The sequence below is a fragment of the Anolis carolinensis genome, chromosome 6, assembly GCF_035594765.1.
Source record: "Anolis carolinensis isolate JA03-04 chromosome 6, rAnoCar3.1.pri, whole genome shotgun sequence".
Taxonomy (NCBI): domain Eukaryota; kingdom Metazoa; phylum Chordata; class Lepidosauria; order Squamata; family Dactyloidae; genus Anolis; species Anolis carolinensis.
Window position 1 is genome coordinate 7,818,786 of NC_085846.1, and position 27,252 is coordinate 7,846,037.

General features: G+C 39.8%; 1 protein-coding gene across 5 annotated transcripts; it reads left to right on the forward strand.

Moving 5' to 3' along the window:
• On the forward strand, positions 1 to 27,015 carry LOC100553479 (dehydrogenase/reductase SDR family member 4). Of its 5 annotated transcripts, none has more exons than XM_062984219.1 (9): positions 1 to 154; positions 16,611 to 16,708; positions 20,063 to 20,240; positions 20,677 to 20,778; positions 21,413 to 21,483; positions 22,650 to 22,701; positions 23,331 to 23,465; positions 24,223 to 24,278; positions 26,022 to 27,015. In XM_062984219.1, the coding sequence occupies exons 2-9, from the start codon at positions 16,623 to 16,625 to the stop codon at positions 26,134 to 26,136; spliced, it is 795 nt and encodes a 264-aa protein (XP_062840289.1). In that variant the 5' UTR covers positions 1 to 154; positions 16,611 to 16,622; the 3' UTR covers positions 26,137 to 27,015. The 5 variants fall into 5 exon arrangements, with proteins under 5 accessions (XP_062840289.1, XP_062840290.1, XP_008121546.1 ...); XM_062984220.1 differs by lacking the exon at positions 1 to 154 and adding an exon at positions 231 to 370 and having other exon boundaries at positions 16,535 to 16,708; XM_008123339.3 differs by lacking the exon at positions 1 to 154 and adding an exon at positions 14,847 to 14,960 and having other exon boundaries at positions 16,535 to 16,708.
• Positions 27,016 to 27,252: the final 237 nt, after the last annotated feature.

The following is a 27,252-nucleotide window of genomic DNA, read 5'->3' on the forward strand; positions in this document are numbered from 1 at the left end:
TCTGCCCCACCTCCTCCTCCTCCTTCTTCCCCTTTTCTCCCTCCCAGAGATATATATAAAAAAATCTAACTGCTTTGCTTTGAAAGCCACTCAGTCTGGAATCTGGACCCACACCATTAGCACCACTACAGAGATTCTGGATTCACCGTCTGTTGTAGGCAAGCATACATAGCTATCGGGTGACGGGTTGAAATAGAATTCCTTTCTTTCTCATTGTATTTTTATGCTGAAATTCTGTGTTTCTACATCCCACCTTCATCTTTCTCCTCAATGCTTATGCTGCTAAAATTCCTCTAGCCAGACAGAGGACGAGGAGGGAAAGTGGAGCAGGGGCATTAAAAGATTTTATCACTAGGAGCCTATTTTTCAGGTATGTCAATAGAATCAATAGAATATTTATTATTTATTTATTTTTAGGAGCCTCCGATGGCCTAGGGGATTAAAGCCTTGTAACTTGAAGGTTGGGTTGCTGACCTGAAGGCTGCCAGGTTCGAATCCCACCCGGGGAAAGCGCGGATGAGCTCCCTTTATCAGCTCCAGCTCCATGCAGGGACATGAGAGAAGCCTCCCGCAAGGATGGTAAAACATCAAAACATCCGGGCGTCCCCTGGGCAACGTCCTTGCAGACGGACAATTCTCTCACTGCAGAAGCAACTCCGGTTGCTCCTGACACGAATTTTGTTTTTAAAATTTATTTACTACATTTATATCCCGCCCTTCTCACCCCGAAGGGGACTCAGAGCGGCTTACAAATTATATGTACATACAATATATTATATTATTAGGGTAAAGGTAAAGGTTTTCCCCTGACGTTAAGTCCAGTCGTGTCTGACTCTGGAGGTTGGTGCTCATCTCCATTTCTAAGCCGAAGAGCCGGCGTTGTCCATAGACTCCTCCAAGGTCATGTGGGATGACTACATGGAGCGGTGTTACCTTCTTGCCGGAGCAGTACCTATTGATGCACTCACATTTGCATGTTTTTGAACTTCTGGGTTGGCAGAAGCTGGGGCTAACAGTGGGGGCTCTCTCCGCTCCCCCAATTCAAACCTGTGGCCTTTCGGTCCAGAAGTTCAGCAGCTCAGCGCTTTAACACGCTGCGCCATCAGGGGATATTATTTCCTAAAGGTTGTGAATATACAATATTTCTGATTGGTTTTTTTTGTTTGTTGGAGGCAAGTATGAATGCTGCAATTAGGAAAAATGATTAGGATGTAATGGCCTTGCAACTTTAAAGCCTGGCTGTTTCCTCCCTGAGTGAATTTTTTGTTGGGAGGTGTTAGCTGGCCCTGATTGTTTCCTGTCTGGAATTCCCTTGTTTTCAGAGTGGTGTTGTTTGCGATATTTTATGTGCTTCTACTGTCTGTGGCCCTGAGAAAACAGAGGATTTTCCAGACTTTGATGATGGGAATACTTTGTTGGGAGGTGTTAGCTGGCCCTGATTGTTTCCTGTCTGGAATTCCCTTGTTTTCAGAGTGGTGTTGTTTGCGATATTTTATGTGCTTCTACTGTCTGTGGCCCTGAGAAAACAGGATTTGCCAGACTTTGATGATGGGAATACTTTGTTGGGAGGTGTTAGCTGGCCCCAATTGTTTCCTGTGTGGAATTCCTGGTTTTACTGTCCTGGTTTTAGAGATTATATTGTTCTGCATTATTCTATCCCAGTAATTATTTCATATTAAAGAAGAATCTCACTTATCCAACATTCGCTTATACAATGTTCTGGATTATCCAACGCAGTCTGCCTTTTCATAATCAATGTTTTTGTAGTCAGTGTTTTAAATTCATTGTGATATTTTAGTGGTAAATTTGTAAATACAGTACAGTAGAGTCTCACTTATCCAACATAAACGGGCCGGCAGAACGTTGGATAAGCGAATATGTTGGATAATGAGGAATTAAGGATAACCCTATTAAACATCAAATTAAGTTATGATTTTACAAATTAAGCACCAAAACATCATGTTAGACAACAAATTTATCAGAAAAGTAGTTCAGTACAGAGTAATGCTATATAGTAATTACTGTATTTATGAATTTAGCACCAAAATATCACGATATATTGAAAGCATTGACTACAAAAATGCGTTGGATAATCCAGAACGTTGGATAAGCGAGTGTTGGATAAGTGAGACTCTACTGTAAATACTACATAGCATTACTGCGCATGGAACTACTTTTTCTGTCAAATTTGTTGTATAATATGATGTTTTGGTGCTTAATTTGTATAACGATTACCTAATTTGATGTTTAATTGGCTTTTCCTGAATCCCTTCTTATTATCCAACATACTCACTTATCCTGCCGGCCTGTTTACGTTGGATAAGTGAGACTCTAATGTATATTGATAATCTTAAATTATCTGCTTAGAACTGGATTATATGAGGCCCCTTCTTCACAGCTGTATAAAATGCACACTGAAGTGGATTATATGGCAGTGTGGAGTCAAGATAATCCAGTGCAAAGCAGATAATATAAGATTCTAAATGGGTTATATAGCTGTGTGGAAAGGCCTTGAGTCTACACTGCCATATAATCCAATGCAAATTAGATAATCTGTGGAAGAAGTCTAAATGAGGCCTAAATCTGCCAGTCCCCTAACTGAAACCTGGCTGTCCCTTGGTTGCTAGGCAACCAAGTGGGCAGAGATTAGCCCTCTAAACTGGCAACAATTGGATTAAAAAAATTATTGCTCTCCCTCTAATTAGGACTTTATTTTTCTTTTCTTTTTGTTGTATCAACCTTGAGGCGTGGATGATGGGTTGTGTTGTCAAATTTTGAGGTTGGGGGGCCTGTACTTTTGTTGTTTTGTGAATTGCCGTGATGCCATCACTCTTTTATATATATAGATCACAGTATCAATATTATATGTATATACAATATATTATATCATTATAAATTATTGTATATTATATATACAATATTATACAATATTGTACAGTAGAGTCTCACTTATCCAACATAAACGGGCCGGCAGACCGTGGATAAGCTAATATGTTGGATAATAAGGAGAGATTAAGGAGAAGCCTATTAAACACCAAATTAGGTTATGATTTTACAAATTAAGCACCAGAAACATCATGTTATACAACAAATTTGTCAGAAAAAGTAGTTCAATATGCAGTAATGCTATGTAGTAATTACTGTATTTACGAATTTAGCACCAAAATATCACAATGTATTGAAAATATTGACTACAAAAATGCGTTGGATAATCCAGAACGTTGGCTAAGCGAATGTTGGATAAGTGAGACTCTACTGTATATTACAATAGTGTTATTGTCATTGTACTAGTGCACAACAAAGAGCCCCCCCCAGTAGTGCAATGGATTAAACCCCCGTGCTTGCAAGACTGCGGACGGACCGAAAGGTCAGCTGTTCGAATCTGGGGAGCGGGGTGAGCTCCTGTCTGTCAGCTCCAGCTTCCCATGCTAATATTATGCTATACTAATATATTGTGTATATATATATATATATAATATTGATAATATTTTAATGTAATACAATATTATTATAATAATACACTATTATAATTGTATATTACATGTTACATTTAATATTACTAATAGTACTGCAATATAATGGTATAGTACAACATAGCGATATATAATGCTTATATTGTGCTATGCTAATAATAATGTAATATATTGCATATACATATAATATTGATAATATTATAATGTAATACAATATAATAATAACACACTATTATAATTATATATTACATGTAATATTACTAATAATATTGCAATATAGTGGTATAGTACAATATAGCAATATATAAAGCTTATATTGTGCTATGCTAATAATATAATATATTGTATATACATATAATACAGTAGAGTCTCACTTATCCAACATTCTGGATTATCCAACGCATTTTTGTAATCAATGTTTTCAATGCATTGTAATATTTTGGTGCTAAATTCGTAAATACAGTAATTACTACATAGCATTAATGTGTAATGAACTACTTTTTCTGTCAAATTTGTTGTATAACATGATGTTTTGGTGCTTAATTTGTAAAATCATAACCTATTTTATGTTTAATAGGCTTTTTCTTAATCTCTCCTTATTATCCAACATATTCGCTTATCCAACGTTCTGCTGGCCTATTTATGTTGGATAAGTGAGACTCTACTGTATTGATAATATAATATAATACAATATAATAATAATACACTATTATAATTATATATTATAGATTACATGTAATATTACTAATAATATTGCAATATAGTACTATAGTACAATATAGCAATATATAATGCTTATATTGTGCTATGCTAATAATATAATTTAGTGTATGTACATATAACTTGTAAGCCACCCTTAGTCCCCTTCGGGGTGAGAAGGGTGGGATATAAATATTGCAAATAAATAAATAAATGCGGGGACATGAGAGAAGCCTCCCACATAGAATCATAGAATAGAATCATAGAATAGTAGAATTGGAAGAGACCTCACGGGCCATCCAGTCCAACCCCCTCCTAAGAAGCAGGAAATCGCATTCAAAGCACCCCCGACAGATGGCCACCCACATAGAACATCCGGGCGTCTCCTGGGCAACGTCCTTGCAGACGGCCAATTCTCTCACACCAGAAGTGACTTGCAGTTTTTCAATGAAAAAAACCCCACCACAGAGGCAGAAAAGCCCTTTGGAGTGTCCCCCTCTCCGCTTCCATCGCTCCCAGATAAATAGAAAGGGGAATGAATTATTGACCTCCTTCTCTTTTCATCTTTCCTTTTCCTCCGCCTCCCTGCCACCGCTCTGGCTGTCAGGTCCTTGGGGCAGAGACCTTTCCCCACTTTCATCCTCTTCCCCCAGATGCAGGGAAGGAGGTTCAGATTATTATCCCCCCAGTCTCTTTTCATCTTCCCTTTCCTCCCACTCCCTGCCATAATTGGGAGGATTTCTGGCTGCGAGGTCCTTGGGGGCCGAGACCTTTCCCACTTTCATCCTCTCTCCCAGATGAAGGGAAGGAGGATTTGAATTATTTACCTCCCTCTCTTTTCAACTCTCCTCCTCCTCCTCTTCCTCCTCCTCCTCATCATCATCATCACCACAATTGGGAGCATTGAGACCAGGCATGGGCAAACTTGGGCCCTCCAGGTGTGTTGGACTTCAACTCCCATCATTCTTAACAGATTCAAGCTTCTTCATAGAAAAAATCAGCAACCTCAAGCTAGGCACCAAGGACATCCTGATCAGCTTTGATGTGGTGTCCCTATTTACTAAGGTCCTGGTAACTGACACTATCACACTAATCAAACAAAACTTCCCAGAAGACATCAAAGCCCTGTTTCACCATTGCCTCACCACTGGCTACTTTCAGTGGGACAAAGGATTCTATGAACAGAAAGGTGGAGTGGCCATGGGAAGCCCTCTCAGCCCAGTAGTAGCAAATTTCTATATGGAACACTTTGAAAAACAAGCCCTAGAAACAGCACCAAAAAAGCCAACTACAGTAGAGTCTCACTTATCCAAGACTCGCTTATCCAAGGTTCTGGATGATCCAAGGCATTTTTGTAGTCAATGTTTTCAATATATCATGATATTTTGGTGCTAAATTCGCAAATACAGTAATTACAACATAACAGCATCCAGAATAAAAGATCTAAATAAATGTTAAGCATTAAAAACATTTAAAAACCAATTACAATTATTGCGGAAATTCATCAAATTAAATGTAGTATATTTCGTTAAGCTCGGCCATCAGTGCTAAACACGAGCCAGCGAGAAAATTAAGAGAAGTCCCCACAAAATAAATAAATAAAAATAAAATCTGAAAACAAAAACAAAAGTCCCCATGAAAGCCCTATACTCCAAAGCAAGGGTTTTCCTTCTCATAGGACAAGAGGGGAAAGTTGGGGTGTCCTCATAAGTTTGAGGGGTCTTTGGAGAAAGCAAATATTCCCCAGTGAGAAGAGCATGCTGATTATTATTATTATTATTATTATTATTATTATTATTATTATTATTATTATTATTATTCCCTCTTTTCCTCTCTTGAAACCCAAAAGCAAGGGTTCTCCTTATCATATGGCAAAAAGGGAAAGATGGAGGGCCCTCATACATTTGGGGGGTCTTTGGAGAAAGAAAATATTCCCCAGTGAGAAGAGCGTGTTGATGATGATGATGATGATGATGATGATGATGATTATTATTCCCTCTTTTCCTCTTAATTGGGACCCAAAGCAAGGGTTCTCCTTCTCATATGGCAAAGGGGGAAAGATGGGGTATCCTCATACATTACAGTAATTACAACATAACATTACTGCGTATTGAACTACTTTTTCTGTCAAATTTGTTGTATAACATGATGTTTTGGTGCTTAATTTGTAAAATCATAATCTAATTTGATGTTTAATAGGCTTTTTCTTAATCTGTCCTTATTATCCAAGATATTCGCTCATCCAAGCTTCTGCCGGCACGTTTAGCTTGGATAAGTGAGACTCTACTGTATATGGTTCAGATATGTTGATGACACCATCACCATTTGGAGCCATGGGGAAGAGGAACTCAGCAAGTTCCTGGACCACATGAACAGCATCCACCCAAACATCCAATTCACCATGGAAAAAGAAAAGGAAGTAAAACTGCCATTTCTAGATGTTCTGGTCATCCGCAAACCCAATCAACAATTGGGCCACACAGTTTACAGAAAACCTACACACACGGATAGATACCTTCATGAAAACTCCAACCATCACCCAAGTCAAAAAAGAAGCACAATCAAAGCTCCGTGCACAAAGAATCTGCGAACCTCACTTCCTCCAAGGTGAACTCAACCACCTAAACTGGGCTCTACAGGCCAATGGATATTCCACCATGGACATCAGAAGAGCTGTAAGGCCAAGAACAAGCCAGGAGAGTCAAGACAAAGATCCACCCAGAGGAAAGGTGTTCTTGCCATACATCAAGAGAACCACTAACCACATAGGCAAACTGATGAAGAAGCACAAACTACAAACTATCTCCAGACCCACCAAGAAAATCCAACACATGCTCCGTTCAGCGAAGGACAAGAGGGATCCTCTCACCTCTGGACCATGCTCTGACTTATAAGAAGCACTGCTTGAATATTAAACAAAAAGTGGGTGCTAGAAATAATATCACATGAAAGCTGACTGGCACAACCTGGGGATCACAACCAGACACAGTGAAGGCATCTGCCCTTGCGCTTTGCTACTCTGCTGCTGAATACGCATGCCCAGTACGGGATACATCTCACCACGTTAAAAGAGTGGATGTGGCTCTTAATGAGACATGTCACATCATCTCAGGATGTCTATGCCATACATCACTGGAGAAATTATACTGTTTAGACGATATTGCACCACCTGATATTCGTTGGGAAGTAGCAGCCTGTAATGAAAGGATCAAGGCTGTGACATCTCTGGCCCATCCTCTGTTCGGATATCAGCCAGCATGCCCACGCCTTAAATCAAGAAACAGCTTCCTAAGATCTACAGAGATACTCGCAGGAACACCTCAGCAAGCAAGAGTCCAAAAGAGGCAGGCTAAAACCCGATGGGTGATACCAGATGAGAAACTCCCTCCTAGGAACACAAAAGACTGGGTGATTTGGAAGGCACTGAACAGACTGCGCTCTGGCATGAGATGCAGAGCCAACCTTAAGAAATGAGACTACAAAGTGGAGTGTGGAGAAGAGCAAACCACAGACCACTGACTCCAATGCAGCCTGAGCCCTGCCACATGCACAACAGAGAACCTTCTCACAGCAACACCAGAGATACTCCAAGTGGCCAGCTTCTGATTAAAGAAAATCTAGTAAAATGCCAAGTTTTTAACTTTGTTTGTGACTTTAAATATATTATAACTGCATCCTCAATTCGCTTCTGACATGATAAATAAGTAAAATACTGTATATACTCGAGTATAAGCCTAGTTTTTCAGCCCTTTTTTAAAGACTGAAAAAGCCCCCCTTCGGCTTATACTCGGATGAGGATCCTGGTTGGATTATATTTGGGTCAGCTTATACTCGAGAATATATGGTACATTTATTATTTTTCTCTATTATTATTAGTATTATTACATTTATTATTTTTCTCTATTATTGTTGCTACAGTAGAGTCTCACTTATCCAACATTCGCTTATCCAACGTTCTGGATTATCCAACGCATTTTTGTAGTCAATGTTTTCAATATATCGTGATATATTGGTGCTAAATTCATAAATACAGTAATTACTACGTAGCATTACTGCATATTGAACTACTTTTTCTGTCAAATTTGTTGTATAACATGATGTTTTGGTGCTTAATTTGTAAAATCATAACCTAATTTGATGTTTAATAGGCTTCTCCTTCATTTCTCCTTATTATCCAACATATTCGCTTATCCAACGTTCTGCTGGCCCGTTTATGTTGGATAAGTGAAACTCTACTGTACTATTATATTTATTTTACTCTATTTTTTATTATTATTAATACATTTATTATTTCACTCTGATCTTATTATTATTGCATTTATTATTTTACTCTATTTATTATTACATGTATTATTTTCCTGTATTTATTATTATTACATGTATTATTTTACTCTATTATTATTAAAAGGATACATAAGCACAATTACATTGAAGAAGATGAGAATAATGATTTGATCAGAGTTGGACAGTCTTATCTTAAATTTGAGCTTTATGTAAATATTCAAGAACATTTAACCTACTGATGCCTCAATTAATGTAATTTTATTGGTATCTATTTTTATTTCTGAAATTAACCACCCTCGGCTTATACTGGAGTCAATGTTTTCCCAGGTTTTTTTGTGGTAAAATTAGGTGCCTCGACTTATATTCGGGTCGGCTTATACTCAAGTATATACGGTACTTAATTTTCATATACACCTGAAAGTAACAATATTTTCCAATGATTTTGTGCATGCAAAAAAAAGTTTGGGGACATGGAAGAAAGAAAAAGTGTCACCGTCTTAGCCACCTACATGGATGGTTTTGAGTAATTTTAATTTCAGAATTCCATATAAAGGATGCCCAACCTTATCTAAACCATTGTGATTTCCTTTATTTCATCATTTTAAATGTATTTATTATGCAATGCTTTTGACACGAAATAAATAAAATCTAAACCATTGGGAAGCACCCATTGTCCTCCCCAGAAAGGAGCTGTGTGTGTCCTACAGTGACCCCTAGTGGCTGATTTTTAATAAAATCCTGCTTATCTGATGTTATTTGATAACAAGGTTAAATAATTCTAATTACCATAAACCACAGGATGAAACAGTCCATGAAAAAAAAAATACAACAAAACCCAAGTGTCATCAAGATGGCAGAGGTTGTTAATGAGGAAAAATAACACCACACAGGGTGCGTCTACACTGCAGAATTACTGCAGTTTAATACTAATTCAACTGCTATGGTTCAATGCTATTGGAATCATGGAAATTGTAATTTGGTGAGGATCCAGCCTTGGAAAACTGCAACTTCCAGGATTCCATAACATCAAGCCATGACGGTTGAAGTGGTGTCAAACTGCATTAATTCTGTTGACGAAGGTTTTCATGACCAGAAGCATTCTCTCCTGACGTTTCGCCCACATCCATGGCAGGTATCCTCAGAGGTTGTGAGGTCTGTGGGGTCCAAAACACCTGGAGGGCCAATGTTTTCCTATGCTTGATATAGGCACAATCCTCCAATTGATGCTGCCTAGAATGGCATTGGCCTTTGTAGCTGCTGCATCACACTGTTGGCTCTTGTTCAGCTTGCGGCCTGTAATGACTCCTAGGTTTCTTTTGCATGGACTATTTTCAAGCCAGAGTACATTTCTCCCTGATGAAATTAATTTTGCTATGTTTTGGTCGTTCTCCCAATTTGGGCTCAACATTTTGATCTTCGGAAGGCAATGCCCTGCAGAGCCGTATTTCGTTTTCCCCAATTTAAGGGGAAACTTTGCCGATTTGCAATACCGTAAAATTGGGGCAAACGGTGACTCACTCGTGATAAATGTATTATTTATCCCACACTCCTCCTTTCTCTGAATGGAAGACCGGAGGCAGCTTACAGCATGAATTCAAAGAAGGGATTCAGCCAAATCCGGCTTGAAAAATTGCAGGACATTATTTATATATTCTATATATATCAAAACAAAATGTGATGTAAAAACCAACAACTCATTTTTTTTCTGATGTCGTTGCGTGCTTTCAATTCATTGCCGTCTTAGGGCAAATCTATCAAAGAGTTTTATTATTGGGTTGCTGTGAGTTTTCCGGGCTGTATGGCCATGTTCCAGAAGCATTCTCTCCTGATATTTCGCCCACATCTATGGCAGGCATTCTCAGAGGTTGTGAGGTCTGTAAGAGGCAAGCGTGAATGTTGCAATTGATCACCTTGATTTGTATTTAATGGTCTTGCAGTTTCAAAGTTTATCTGCTTCCTGCCTGGGGGAATACTTTGTTGAGAGGTGTTAGCTGGCCCTGATTGATTCACGTCTGGAATTCCTGTTTTCTAAGTAGTGTTCTTTACTTACTGTCCTGGTTTTAGAGGTTTTTGTGTGTAGTCTGACATGGTGGTTGTTAGAGTGGTCCAACAAAGAATTCCCCCAGGAAGGAAACAGCCAGGCTTTGAAGCTGCAAGGCTTATCAATGTTAATCAAGGTAGCCAAATTGCAATATTCACACTTGCCTCCAACAGACAAGAGTCCTTTCTCTCACCCTGGACATTATTCCACATATATATATAAACCCCACTTGCCTCATTTCCAACAGACCTCACAACCTCTGAGGATGCCTGCCACAGATGTGGGCAAAACGAAAGGAGAGAATAGCAACCCAGTGATTCCGGCCATGAAAGCCTTCGACAACACAGTTGTTGTTGTTGTTGTTCTTCTTCTTCTTCTTCTTCTTCTTCTTCTTCTTCTTCACAGTTGTTGTTGTTCTTCTTCTTCTTCTTCTCATCATCATCATCATCATCATCATCATCATCATCAAGTTTATTTATACCCCGCTTTATCTCTCCCGAAGGAGACTCAGTGGCTTACATTAAAACTATGACCACACAATGTAAAATATATGACTATGCAAACATTAAAACATGATGTATTCAGAAGAGCTTTAGCTTTGGCCTCACTCTGAGGCTGAGAGAGTGTGACTGACCCAAGTCACCCAATGGGTTTGCATTCCTGAGCCAGTGATTCAAACCTTGCTCTTCATACCAATCATTGGGTGCATCTCTATACTGTAGAATTAGTGCAGTTTGACACCCCTTTAACTGCCCTGGCTCAATGCTATGGACTCATGGGATTTGTAGTTTGCTGAGAAACCAGCATTGCTTGGCAGAGAAGGCACAAAACCTTGCAAAAATTTTTTTATAGAATTCCCAGATTCCATAGTGCTGAGCCTTGGCAGTTCAAGAAGTGTCAAACTGTAATAATTCTACAGTGTATATCCATTCCAAAGAGTGCAAACTCACCAAATGACTGGTTTTTTGTGAATTTTCCAGGCTGTATGGCCATGTTCCAGAAGCATTCTCTCCTAACGTTTCAACCACATCTATGGCAGGCATCCTCAAAGGTTGTGAGGTCTAGGCAAGCAGGGTTTATAGATCTGTGGAATGATGTCCAGGGTGGGTGAAAAAACTCTTGTCTGTTGGAGGCAATGCTGCAATTGGCCAGCTTGATTAGCACTGAATGGCCTTGCAGCTTCAAAGCCTGGCTGTTTCCTGCTTGGAGGAATCCTTTGTTGGGAGATTTTAACTGGCCCTGATTGTTGGACCACTCTAACAACCACCATGTCAGACTACACAGAGAAGCCGTTGAAATCCAGAGGCATGTGGACAATCTCAATAGAAAGGAGGAAACCATGAAAATGAACAAAATCTGGTGACCAGTATTAAAAAAAAACCTCTAGAATCAGGACAGTACATATTTATTTATTTATCTATTTACAATATTTATATTCCGCCCTTCTCACCCGAAGGGGACTCAGGGCGGATCGCAATGTACACATACATGGCAAACATTCAATGCCATATGATCATAGAGACAGAGACACAGAGGCTATTTAACCTTCTCCAGCTTCCAGCTTACTAAGGGTATGCTCGATTCCGGCCACAGGAGGAGCAGCTGCTCCACCATCCACTGTGACCCTGAGTCCTTAATGGATACTTCCTCATTCCAAATGCTGCTGGACGATTTTTATAATGTCGTAAATTGTATACTCCAGTATAAGCCGACCCAAATATAAGCCCAGGAACCTAATTTTACCCCAAAAAACTGGGAAAACATTGACTCTATCTATTACATTAGATAAAAATAGATAATACATTAATTGAGGCATCAGTAGGTTAAATGTTTTTGAATATTTACATAAAGCTCAAATTTAAGATAAGACTGTCCAACTCTGATCAAATCATTATTCTCATCTTCTTCAATGTAAATGTGCTTATGTATCCTTTTAATAATAACAGAGTAAAATAATACATGCAACAATAATAATAAATACAAGAAAATAATACAAGTAATAATAAACAGAGTAAATAATAAATGCAATAATAATAATAATAAGAGCAGAGTGAAATAATAAATGTATTAATAATAAAAAATATATTAAAATAAATGTAATAGTAGCAACAATAATAGAGAAAAATAATAAATGTAATAATGCCAATAATAACAGAGAAAAATAATAAATGTACCATATATTCTCGAGTATAAGCAGACCCAAATATAAGCCAACCAGGACCCTCACCCGAGTATAAGCAGAGGGGAACTTTTTCAGTCTTTAAAAAAGGGCTGAAAAACTAGGCTTATACTCGAGTATATACAGTAGTTAAATTAGCCTCCCGCATAAGTGGTACCTAAATTTCCTACCTGATAGATGGGACTGTCTTTCAGGTTGCTTAGATCAACAACGAGCAGGGCTATTTTTTTAATGGTCGAGTGCTCACTCTGACATGGGCTGGCTTTGAACTCATGACCTCTTGATCATAGTGATTTATTGCAGCTGGCTACTAACCAGCTGCACCTTTCAGAAAACAGGAATTGCAGGAACAATCAGGGCCAGCAAAGGCTGCAAGGCCATTCAATCTTAATCAATCTGGTCATTTGCAACATTCAGATTTGCCTCAGTCAGACAAAAGTTCTTTCTCTCATTCTGGATATCATTCCATAGATATATAAACCCCACTTGCCTAGTTTCTAACACACCTCACACCTCTGAGGATGCCTGCCATAGATGAGGACGAAACTCAGGAGAGAATGCTTCTGGAACATGGCCTTTGAGAGATTTGCCCTGAGACTGCAATGAATTGAAAGCACACGACATCAAAAAAATTAGTTTTTGGTTTTACGTCACCTCTTATTTAATATATGCATATATTGTACATATTGCATGTAATATAATATTATTTTGTAATACAATATAATAATAATACAATATAATATCAATTATATATTATATATTACATGTAATATTACTAATAATATTACAATATATTAATATAGTACACGATAGTAATTTATTGCCAGTATTGTGCTATGCTAATAATATAATATTGAATGTAAATTTGATTTGTAAGCCGCTCTAAGTCCCCTTCGGGGTGAGAAGGGCGGGATATAAATGTATTAAATATATATATATTTCAAATGAAAGGAGGAAACCATGAAAATGAACAAAATCTGGCTACCAGTACAGTAGAGTTTCACTTATCCAATGTTCTGGATTATCCAACGCATTTTTATAGTCAATGTTTTCAATGCATTGTGATATTTAGGTGCTAAATTCGTAAATACAGCATAGTAGAGTCTCACTTATCCAACATAAACGGGCCACCAGAACATTGGATAAGCGAATATGTTGGATAATAAGGCGGGATTAAGGAAATGCCTATTAAACATCAAAATAGGTTAGGATTTTACAAATTAAGCAACAAAACATCATGCTATACAACAAATTTGACAGAAAAAGTAGTTCAATACGCAGTAATGCTAAGTAGTAATTACTGTATTTACACATTTAGCACCAAAATATTACGATGTATTGAAAACATTGACTACAAAAATGCATTGGATAATCCAGAACATTGGATAAGCGAGTGTTGGATAAGTGAGACTCTACCGTAATTACTACATAGCATTAATGTGTATTGAACTACTTTTTCTGTCAAATTTGTTGTATAACATGATGTTTTGGTGCTTAATTTGTAAAATCATAACCTAATTTGATGTTTAATAGGCTTTTCCTTAATCTCTCCTTATTATCCAACATATTCGCTTATCCAATGTTCTGCCGGCCCATTTATGTTGGATGAGTGAGACTCTACTGTATTAAAAAAAAAACTCTAGAATCAAGACAGTAAATAAAAAACAACAGAAAACTGGGGAATTGCAGACAGAAAGAACTGCCTGGGGCAAGTGTGGATGCTGCAATTGTCCAGTTTGATTAGCATTGAATAGCCTTGCAGCTTCAAAGCCTGGCTGCTCTCAAAACCATCTTTTGCAGTGGCTGCCTTGGAATGCGACAACTCCCAAGATGTCCATAGTATTAAAGTATCATAAAAATGCATTCACTCTTCATGCACCAAAAAAAGGAGGGCAAACAAACTCACCAAATCACACTGGGCAGACCTTGGGAAACTATAACTCCCAGGATTCACTAGCAGTGAACCAAACTGCATTGATTTTAGACCTGCAAAGGGGGGGGAAATAGTTATATTTTTTCGGGAATGGAACTATCATTGAGCAGGGACTCATCCAGGGTTGCAACAGCCTTGGTATTTAAGATCACGTCCTTGATAAACCAGCTCCAATGGGGAAGGGAAGTCTCGCGAGGCCTGGAACCGCCAGGCTTCTCCTCCCGTTCCCGCCTCCTTTTGGAGAAAACCCAGCGCTGGCCACCAGAGGGCAGTCGTGAGCCCTTCTTCGCTTGGCTGCATCCTCTCCTTGCTTGACTTCCTGCTTTGAACGAATTGCTACACATTTTTTGGGTGAGATGTTTTCGGGGTTCCATGGTGGGGGGTATATCTTGCTGCTGAAATATCGATGCAGAGGAAGAGAGGAAAAAGACAGGAGAATTAAAATCAAGAATTAAAAAATAAGTAGGAAAGGGTGCAGAATGCAATGCCAAAACTTTGGGGTGAAATCACTTTTGGACTACAATGACCAGAATCCCCCTCTTATTGGTACAGTTCTGGGAATTGTAGTCCTCAAAGCCTATTTGCAAGGTTGTGGTGTTGCATCTCTTTGGCATGGTGCAGCTTAAGGGCATGCTAGAGTTCTGGGAACTGTAGTCCCAAGAAAGTAACTTTTCCAAAGTCTGGCATGACTTTGCAAATCTTTGCAACGACCAAGGATTTGGGGAAGACCTCACAACCTCTAAGGATGCCTGCCGTAGTAGTGGGCGAAATGTCAGGAGAGAATGCTTCTAGAACATGGCCATAAAGCCCGGAAAACTCACAGCAACCCATTATAATAATTATTATGATTATTATTTTATTTCTTACATGGCTCGAGGCAAGTTACAGCATAATTAAAACACATAAACCATTGTAAACATTATATAAATATACATACAGTAGAGTCTCGCTTATCCAACCTTCACTTACCCAACATTCTGTATTATCCGACACAGTTTGCCTTTTAGTAGTCCATGCTTTTGTAGTCAATGTTTTCAATATATTGTGATGTTTTGGTGCTAAATTTGTAAATACAGTAGAGTCACACTAATCCAAGACTCGCTTAGCCAAGGTTCTGGATTATCCAATGCATTTTTGTAGTCAATGTTTTCAATATATTGTGATATTTTGGTGCTAAATTTGTAAATACAGTAATTACAACATAACATTCCTGCGTATTGAACTACTTTTTCTGTCAAATTTGTTGTATAACATGATGTTTTGGTGCTTAATTTGTAAAATCGTAACCTAATTTGATGTTTAATAGGCTTTTCCTTAATCCCTCCTTATTATCCAAGATGTTCGCTTATCCAAGGTTCTGCCGGCCCATTTAGCTTGGATAAGTGAGACTCTACTGTACAGTAGTCACTACATAACGTTACCGTTACTGAACTGCTTTTTCTGTCAATTTGTTGTAAAACATGATGTTTTGGTGCGTAATTTGTAAAATCATAACATAATTTGACGTTTAATAGGTTTTTCCTTAATCCCTCCTTATTATCCAACATTTTCACTTATCCAACGTTCTGCCTGCCCGTTTATGTTGGATAAGCGAGACTCTACTGTATTTCTATTAAAGATACCTACCGGTATTGAACTGCCATGGCTCAATGCTACAGAATCTTGGGAGCTGCAGAGAAGGCTAAAGACCTTGTAAAACTGCAACTCCCATGAGTCGAGGAATTCTGGGGCTCCCCAACATTGCATAGTATTGAGCCCTGGCGGTTCAAGTGGAGTCAAACTGCATTAATTCCACAGTGTAGATGACCCCGGCACTTTGACAAAATTGGAGGAGAGGGCACAGTGCCTGCTAATGGGGAAGTGATGATGCAAGGCCTGGGTTGTAATCACTGCTGGATCAATTGCAATTGCTCCTTGCCCTGCAGAGCAGAGTGCAAAAAGAGGACTGAACCAGAGGCGATGTTTCCTCGAGCTTTCTCTTCCTTTGCTGCCATCCCTCAGGCCAGGCAAGCCATGAGCCGCTTCGTCAGGATGAATGCCACCGACTCCAAAAGCCGCCTTGCCAATAAGGTAGCCGTGGTCACTGCCTCCACTGAAGGGTGAGTCCCGTTTACAATTGTCTTGTGGTTAAAATTACTCAGTAGTCCCCCAGAGGTACTCTTGACTTCTTCCCTGCACTGTTAAAGTAATGTGGTTTGAACCCACTTTAGCTACCATGGCTCAATGCTATGGAATGTTGGTATTTGTAGCATAGTGAGGCCACAGCAGAGAAGACTCAAGCAAGAGAAGATTCCAGACAAGAAACAATCAGGGCCAGCTAACACCTCCCAACAAAGGATTTTCCCCCAGGCAGGAAGCAGCCAGACTTTGAAGCTGCAAGGCTTTTCAATGCTAATCAAGGTAATCAATTGCAACAATCACACTTGCCTCAAGAAGAGTTCTTTCTCCCACCCTGCAAGACCCTGGACATTATTCCACAGGTATATAAACTCCACGTGCCTAGTTTCCTTTTTCGTTAAATATATATATTTATTGTAAAAAGTGCTACATCAAATTATACAAGCATTCAGAACATTTTCCATTGATAACACATGTTTACATTTTGCCCCCTTTTTCTCCCTCCTTCCCCGGGAACAGTTTACAAATTTTATGTATTATTCCACAGATAAATCCCATTTGCCTAGTTTCCAACAGACCTCACAACCTCTGAGGAGGCCTGCCATAGATGTGGGTGAAACATCAGGAGAGAATGCTTCTGGAACAGCCCATAAAATTCACAGCTTTCCAAAGACTCAAGCACTTTGCATTCCACCTGAGGCACTCTTTGCTTTTGCTGGGTGCATCTACAAAAGGCAAAAGGAATTGTGGGAGTTGAAGTCCAAAACACTTGGAGGACTGACTTTTGGACAAATCTACACTGTCAAAAGTAATGCAGTTTGACACCACTTTAACTGCCACAACTAAATGTGATATGTATTAGCTGCATTATAATGCAGTATCTGAAAGAGAAGACTCAAGCCGTTGTAAAACGCTCATGGTTCCATACCTTAGCATAGGGCCATCGCTGTTAAAGTGGTATCACACTGCATTCGTTTTATAGTGTGGATGCGCTCTCTATGGCTTCCGCAGGATGGAAAAAGCAGAGCGTTGGCTCAGGGGGAGGCATAAAACAGAGGCCTTGGGGCTAATCTGCAGCTCAAGTTAAACCACCAGATAATCTCAGCTTTTGATTCTTGGAGCTTGTCGCAAGCGGTTTCTTTTTGTTCCTAAATTAGAGCCCCTTGCGTTTCTCACTAAAGATTTCAAGCTTTTGGAGTTCAGATTTGAGTGTCGAAACCTCCAAAGTATCAGATTAAAAGTCTTTACGTATTCTTCCAAATTTTGATCCGGCTCTGCTTTGTGTTTTGACGGGTAAGCAGATTTAAAAACATCAAGTCTTGTTAATTCTCATAGTATTTCATGCACACCTTATCTTGGGATTCATTTGAAAAAACCCCAAACGATATCCAGGGAGGATATCTACACTGTAGAATTAACACAGTTTGGCATCATTTTAAAGTCCCATGGCTATGGAATTCTGGGAATTGTAGGCCCCTTCCACACAGCTGTATAACATCCACATTGAACTGGATTATATGGCAGTGTGGACTCAGATATTCCAGATCTCAGATTGCCTCAGATATTGTGGATTATTTGCCTTGATAGTCTGGGTTATATGGCTGTGTGGCTATATGGCTCTTGGTTTGACAAACTCTTTAGGTTTCTCTGCCAAAGAGTGCTGGTGCCCCACCAAACTACAAATCCTAAAGTTCTATATCATAGAGTCATGGCAGTTAAAGCAGTCTCAAACTTCTTTAATTCTATTGTGTAGATGCACCCCAATGAAACATAGATGAATTTAATGTTTAGTCTTGAGTCCCATTTTCAAGATATCTCATTACGTATGTAGATGCTAATACAAGTGTGCCAAAGTCGAAAAATATCCAAAATACTTCCGCTTCCAAGCATTTTGGATAAGGGAGTGCTCCTTGAAAAGTTAACAAGTGATGAATTAGTCTTTTCACATAACCATCTTTCTGCTTGCATAAGTGGATATATCAATGTTTTGGGATCATCCAGCTCCATTGACTTAAGCTATTTCCAGCTCTATTCCCTTAAATTATTCTAAAAATTTCCTTGTTTGAGGAATCTGAGGAACTTTCAGGATACTAACTTTCCCCCCTCATTCTTTAATCCCACGTTTTAAAATGATGTGTCCTAGCCTGCTCTAAACAAATGGCTATTATTATTATTATTATTATTATTATTATTATTATTATTATTATTATTATTAGATACACAACAAGATTAGTATACAGCAAACAAGATCACTATGCTGGAAGTTGTATTGGATCACGTCGGACACTTCCCAATTGTCTAGGACTATGTGATGTATCGGCGAATAATGTGTGCAGGTCCAAGTAGGGTGACCTTTTGCAACTGACAAGTGGTAATTTTGTCAGCGCCGATTGTTTCCAAGTGCTGGCCAAGGTATTTAGGCACTGCACCCAGTGTGCCAATCACCACTGGGATCACCTTTACTGGCTTGTGCCAGAGTCTTTGCAGTTCGATCTTTAAATCCTCATATCGTGTCAGCTTTTCCAGTTGCTTCTCCTCAATCCTGCTGTTACCTGGGATTGCAGCATCGATGATCCATACTATGTTTTTAACACAATCATGAGGTCAGGAGTATTGGCTCCAAAACTCTGTCAGTCTGGATTTGGGAGTCCCAGAGTAGTTTGACGTATTCATTTTCTGTAACTTTTTCAAGCTTGTGATCCCTTCAGTTATCATCATCATCATCATTACCCTGCTTTTTCCTCTTGATCGAAATTCAAAGCAGCTCTAAATAAATTATTATAAATAAAAAATATATACATTATTCCTATGTTTTTATGTGTTTCCATATCTTTCCCCTTTCTCATCTCCTTTGGATAATGAATTGTTAGATGTCAGAATGATGACCTTTCCTCCTCTATTATTTTAAATGTATAAACTGACATTGTTATTGTTATTGGTTTGGGTAATAGTAAGTTAGGTTTTTGGTTTCTACCACTTCGGCACCAGGTATGGAGAACCTGCCTCAAGAGATTGTGTGACTACAACTCCCATCATCACCCCAGCTAAGTGTGATGGGTGTTGCTGTCTTACAACCTCTGGAAAGGATGGGTCCTCTAGTCCTATTGCAAACAGATTGATTTCAGATCATAGAGTTGGAAGAGACCCCAAGGGCCATCCAATCCAAACCCATTCTTCTAGGCAGGATTCCCAGTCAGATCACCACCAACAGATGGTCATCTAGCCTCTGTTTAAAAAGCTCCAGAGAAGGAGACTCCACCTGAATCCCATGGAGCAGGTTCCATATATTCTATATTTAATGTTGGTTCTTTTTTTCCTTGCCCATGTCTTTCTAGAATTGGCTTTGCGATTGCTCGCCGCCTGGCCCAAGATGGTGCTCACGTGGTTCTGAGCAGCCGGAAAAAAGCCAACGTGGACCGGGCCGTGGCCGAGCTGCAAACAGAGAATCTCAGCGTGTCGGGATTGGTGTGCCATGTGGGCAAAGCCGAAGACAGGAAACGTCTGATTGAGACGGTGAGAACGGAGTGTCTTTGGCACCATGGGCTGCATCTGCACTGTAGGATGAATGCACATTGGCACCACTTGAACTGCCATGGCTCAATGCTAGGCCATCCTGGGAGTTGTCGTTTGGTGCACTAGTACTCTTTTGGCAGAAAATGCAAAAGACCTGTTAAAACTACACCTCCTAGGTTTCTCATAGCATTGAGCTGTGGTAGCAAAAGTCATACCGAGTCAGGAAAGGTTGGACCCCATTTAGGGCAGCACTGGTTTTTCACCTTTCCAGCCATCATTATCTAAAGATCTTTCGCCAAACTGTTTTGTTTCCTTCTGCCAGGGCTTATGCCTGGAATTGAAGATTATCTTTACATTAGTGAAGACTTAAGATTGTAATATTGTCAGTTTTTTTTGCTAAAAATACCTAATGTTGCTGTCATTGCTTTGCTTTTAGGCTGTTGAGCGCCATGGAGGGATTGACATTTTGGTGTCTAATGCAGCTGTGAACCCCTATTTTGGCTCCATCCTTGACACACCAGGAGAGGTCTGGGACAAGGTAACGATGATGATGATGATAATGATACATTAATATAACAACAGCAACCATAATAATACATTGAACTTGGTGATATTATTGTTGTTGTTGTTGTTGTTATCTGTATCTCCTTAAGGCTCAAGTCAGGTAGGTTTTTTTACCATAAGTCCTAAAGTCCTCCAAGAGCATGGGCACACTGTTGGAGGTTTCTGGAATCTGGAATCTAAAAAATGAAACTTTCCCTAGCCTATTGTTATATCCTCTGACTGCTGATAGGTCTCCATGTTTCAAGCACAGAAAACTCTTTGGAGGTGTTTGTTTCCTGGTACTATTTAATCATTTCCCAAGGAAAAACTCTTGACAGCAAAAGTGACAAGAAGTTGCCTCTATGCTGTAGAGTCAGTGCACTTGAATTGCCATGGTTTAATCGTGGAATCTTGGGAATTGTAGTTTGGTTTGGCATCAACACTTTGACAGAGAAGGCTAAGTACCTTATAAAACTACCAATCTCAGGATTCCATAGCATTGATCTACGCAGCTAAAGTGTAATCAAACTGTGTTAATTCTCCAGTGTGGGTATGCCGAAGGAGTGAATGGGCTGCAAGTCACCCATTTTTGAAGCAGGTCTCCCCTTTACTTGCTTCTGTATTTGCAGATTCTAGATATCAATGTCAAAGCTGCTGCCATGCTGGTTCAATCGGTGGTGCCTCATATGGAGAAAAGAGGGTGAGTGCACAAGATGGGCATTTTTGTCGTTATTTTTGCAGATTTGCTAAAACAGTTCCAGAACCAGCTTTTGTCTGTTCTTTGCTGGATAACCATGAAGTTCTTCTTGCATACCTTCCTTCTTTCCTGACCTGTCTCTGTTCGGTCTAGGGCAAATGTTTGTTGCTAGACTAACTTTTGCTGTCAGCCTTTGCGTGTCTGTTTCAGAGAAACGGGCATTATATATTGTATTGTTTTGGGTCTCTTTTTAGAGAGATAAAGTGGGATAGAAGTAAATATAATATAAAATAATAATAATAATTGTAATTAAATCACAGTCAGCCCCCCACATACACAAGAATTAGCGGGCACAGAACCTCTGTAAAAAGTGGTATACGCTCATTCTTTGCAATAATGTTTTTACTGTCTGTCATGTTTAAATTTATTGTTTTTCTAATGTGGAATTTTTATTATAATGTGTATGTTATTGTCATTTTATACTTTTGATATTCATGAAGAAATTGTGGCATTGAATGTTTGCAGTTTATATGTATGTTAACCGCCCTGAGTCCCTCTGGAGAGAGAGGGCGGTCTAGAAATAAAGTTTTATGATTATTATATTATTATTATGTAGATGCTCTCTCTAGGTCCTCCAGAACAACTCTGTGGTCAGCTTCCGTTCGAAGTTATCTATCGCGTCGTACTGGAAGTCGAACTGGAAGAGCTAGGGATTTCTAGAGATTGTATTAATGAAATCCATAAAAGTTAAACCTGCTAATGTTGAGGGTCAGTTGTAGGGAGAATGGCAATAAAAGCACATGCAGTTAAAAGCATATGTCTAGACATCAGCATAGCTGCTTTGAGTCTCCTTGTGGAGAGAAAAAGTGGAGTATAAATAAACATCATCATCATCATCACCATGCGCGACATGTGGTAAAAAGTTTGGTTTTTGGAATAAGTTTTCCCAAATATTTTTGAGCCGGATGCAAAAAGGCTCACTAGAAAGCCATGTTCCATTGATGTTTCGTAACCTATAATAATGTGGGCAGGGATCTGTAAGGAATAGAGAAAAAAAAGGGGGCGGGGAAGAAGGATATGCAAAAAGGAAAAGAAAAGAAAAAGAAGGAAGGACAGAGGCAGTGCAGTCCAACTAAATTCTCTCCTTTCCTCCCTTCCTGTCCTTACAGAGGTGGTGCTATTGTCCTGGTCTCCTCCATTGCAGCCTATTCCCCTTTTCCGGTGAGTTGGTTGCTTTTTTCCTCCTCTAGTGATCCTATGCCTCCCATTTTGAGGAACTCCATCACCTGGTCTAAATATGAAATTCAGGCTGGATTTACCCTTCCATATAATCCAGTTCAAAGGAGATAATCTGGATTTTATATAGCAGTGTAGATGAGGCCTAATTTATGTTTCATATACACCCTATATACATAGCCTGAAGGTAATTTAATACCAAATGCTTCCGATCATTTTGTGCATAAAACAAAGGTTGGGTACATTGAACCTTCAGGAAGCAAAGATGATACGACCATCGTTTAGTAGAAGCTCCAGAAGAAGTTACTTTTTCTGCTACTCATTGCCACAAGATGTAGTGGTATCGTGGCCACCAGTTGAAATGGCTTTAAAAGGATGCTGGATGCATTTTTTAAAGGATTGGTTTATTGGTGGCCTTTAGTCTTGGGAGGCTAAATGCGCATTTATTTTTTAGACCAGTGGTGTAGTTGGCTGGGGAGTATAATTATCATTATTGCAACAGTTTGTGGCTTGAAGATTGAGGCCTAAAATAACTCAGGGAATGATGGGTGATGTAGTCCATAAGAACTCAGGTTGGGGAAACATTAAAGCCAATTGTATTCACTCCTTTCTAGGGTTTGGGTCCCTACAACGTCAGCAAGACTGCTCTTCTGGGCCTCGTACGTAACTTTGTCCCTGAACTGAGCTCCCGAAAAATACGCATCAACTGCCTGGCCCCCGGCTTGATCGAAACCAAGTTCAGCTTAGCGGTGAGTTCCAGAAGTTGGAGGAAAGGCGCAAAGAGTTACGGCTTGTTGTTGTGAAGCGTTGGCCTTCCATTGAGACCATTGCATGGAGCAACTTCTGTGGTTGCATCTACACTGTACAGTTAACAGGGTTTGGCAGCACTTTAAGTCTCATGGCTCAATGGTTTGGAACCATGGGAGTTGTAGTTTTACAAGGTCTTCTCTAACAAAGTGCACATGCCTCATCAAACTACAGCTCCCATGATTCTGTAACATTGAGCCTTGAAAGTTAATGTGCTTTCAAACTACAATGTAGATGCACCTTTAGAGGTTTGTTGCAATTGAGGTGGTAATTCTTGTATTGATGAAGATACAAGAATTGCAAACAAACTGACAATTTTTTTCATGTCACGAGCAACCGGAGTTGCTTCTGGAGTGAGAGAATTGGCCGTCTGCAAGGACGTTGCCCAGGGGATACCCGGATGTTTTGATGTTTTACCATCCTTGTGGGAGGCTTCTCTCATGTCCCCGCATGGAGCTGGAGCTGAAAGAGGGAGCTCATCCGCGCTCTCCCCGGGTGGGATTCGAACCTGGCAGCCTTCAGGTCAGCAACCCAACCTTCAAGTCACGAAGTTTTTATCCCCTAGGCCACCGGAGGCTCCTAACTGACAATCACGTTCTCATTTCAGTATACAATATAGATGCACTCTTAGAGGTTTGGTGCAATAAGAGTGACAATTCTTCTATTGATAACAAACTGACAAGCATGTTCTCATTTCAGTTAAGGGAAGACGAAGCCACGCTGGAAAAAACAATGGAGTCCTTGAGGATCCAAAGGTAACCTTGTCTCCATGCCACCTTGCCGTCCAAGTGTGGCTTCCATGGAATTTCTTCTGTGATGATTTAGCTGAGTGAAGCTAGAAGGGTCAGTGGCCCATTGATGAATGGGACCCATGTTTCCTTGCATTGCTGTCTCCAATTGAAGCTCATAACCCTTGAAAGTGACAGTGCTGACACTGAGGGACCCTATTCTTAATCTGAATAAGCTTTGGATGTTTAGCTAAATCTGTACAGTGCTGAATTCCGTATCTGTGGAGGATGCGATCTGGGACTTGCAGTAGGAACATAAAACTACAAAATGGACAATTTCCGATGGAAGTGTACTACAGAATTGTATTGGAGGACCTGGAAAATCTTTAGGGAGAATATGCCTTTAGCATTGCTAGGTCCTTCAACCTGACTCTGGTCAGCATCCAGTGGAAAGATACCGTACAATCATGCCTGAGGACCTAGAAAATGCCTATATAGAACACCCCCCTAGCATTTCTAGACCCTCCAATGTGACAATCTCCAACAGACGCCTACTGCTGAATTATGCTAGAGGGCTTAGAAAATGGCTAGAGATAATACATCTGCAGTGTGATTCTGTGGTCAACCTTTTTTAATTTCTAGGGAGAACATATTTTTCAGATGTGGCAAGTGAAAAAAAAAGAATTATGAAGCTAGATTGGGAATTCTCTGTTTCCATTAGAGAGTTGTGCAAGCTGATTAAATTGCAATATGTGTACAGACACACTCCACCTTCGTTCCTCCTTGTTTGCACTCCATGTTTGTAAGGACAACTGCTCATGTGCCAGTCCTCCAGGGGTGCATCTACACTTTAGAATTAATGCAGCTTGACATCACTTTAACTGCCATGGCTCTGTGCTTTGGAATAATGGAAGTTATAATTTTGTAAGGTCCTAGCATTTTTTTGCCAGAGAAGGGTGAAGACCTGTAAAACTACAGTTCTCAGGATTCCATAACATTGAGCCATGGTAGTTAAAATAGTATCAGACTGTGTTAATTCTACAGTGTAAATGCAAATCAGGCCTTGGAAGATAGATGGATGACTATGCCTCAAGATAAGAACAAAATGAAACATGAGTCAACTGTCCATCCCTGGCCTTGTCTAGACAGCTGTGATTTCTCCATTCCTTTTCCTGAATTCGCTCCCACTTTAGGCTGTATCTACACAAAAATTCTGGGAATTTCTGGTTTACTGTGAACAGATTGTGTTCACGGCTATGTGGGATCTCTTTCTGGTACAAGTTGCTAAACGATTCCAGGTGGGGTTAGTGTCTTGTCCAAACTCATTATGTTGCTGGGAGTTTTCCGGGCTGTATGGCCATGTTCCAGAAGCATTCTCTCCTGACATTTTGCCCACATCTATGGCAGGCATCTTCAGAGGTTGTGAGATCCTTGTGAGGATGTGAGGTTCTGAGGATGCCTGCCATAGATGTGGGCAAAACAACAGGAGAGAATGCTTCTGGAACATAGCCATACAGCCCGGAAAACTCACAGCAACCTAGTAATTCTGGTCATGAAAGCCTTTGATAACACACCTAAATCAGCATTCTCCTAGAATGGTTTGATCGTAGTAAACCAGGATTCACTTGGAATGTCTCAAACATAAATCAGGATTCTCCCAGAAACCTGATTTATTGTTCCATATGAACCCAGTCTGTGAGCCCCTAGATGCTATTCTCTTTACTCTAAACTCTTGGAGAACTTTTTTTTCTTTTCTTTTCCCCCTCTCAGGATTGGAGTACCATCCGACTGTTCCGGCATAGTTTCCTTCCTTTGTTCGCCAGATGCCGACTATATTACAGGAGAGACGATAGTGGTGGCCGGAGGTGCACCGTCCCGACTGTGATGGGAATTTTGGTCCTCCTGTGGACATGGCACATGCTTTCACTGAGCCCTCCTGGCATTTCAGGAATATATAATATAGGGGAGCATCATATTGGCTAACAAATCTATATCTAGGTTTGAGGGGATGTTTATGATTATGAAGGCTGTCTTGTCCTTGAGGCTACAAATGGGAGAAATACAGGATCTCATTTTGGAGAGATAGAAGATGATGATGATGAAAGCTGTAGGCTGCAAGATCACCTTATTTACACCTAAAACAGAATGTCCATACATTATTTTAAAGGCCCTGGGTGGTGCCCCTGCTTGGAATGAGGATGGTCTAAAATGGGGTGCATAGGGTCCAGTTTTCTACTCGGAAGGACCATATGGACAGGCGATAATGCTGAAAAAATACCAAAAGTGGGTACTTTTATAATTTCTTTTGGTTTAAAAAAATTAAATATTTTTGACGAACAATGCAGATAATAAGCAATTGTTGTAAGGTGTCAGTTGCGGCTCCTAGAGATTTATGGGACACACAGTAAGTCCTCTTTTTTAAGACCAGAAAAAGGTAGTCCGGGGAATGGGGTGGCAGAAGATTGTAAAAAGAGTCTTGGGGTCACATAGGAGCCCCTTCTTTCTCTCCTTATCCACCTGGAGCATCCAGATGTTTATCATTGCCATTAAGGGCTAATTGGAAAGGAAAGGAATATGAGTTGGATAGAGAGGATAGGAATTGGGGAGAGTATGTATTTATGAGATCACAAAAGTGTTGGGGTTCTAAAGGCTTTTGGGGAGTATGGATGCTCTGTTACTCCATGAGTAGAAAATAATCTGTATCATTTTTCTGTGCCTTTCTCTTCTTTTCTCGTACACAAAATAAAGCTGTCTCTTTGAATGACTCTTACGTGGCTGCCTCTTTCTTTGGGGGTCGGGGGAGGAGGAAAGGGAACCCCACTTTCATGATAGATGGGTTCAGGAGTAGTGCCTGACCTGAGAGCACAATCTCTTCTTTCCTATGCTGCCTTTGCTCACGTCCATCCCTATTGGGGTGGGAGGGGGGAGACCCTTCTTAAATGCAGGGACTCCTCCTTTAATAACATGATAAACCCCTCTCTAACCCGCCCACCGTTCCCCA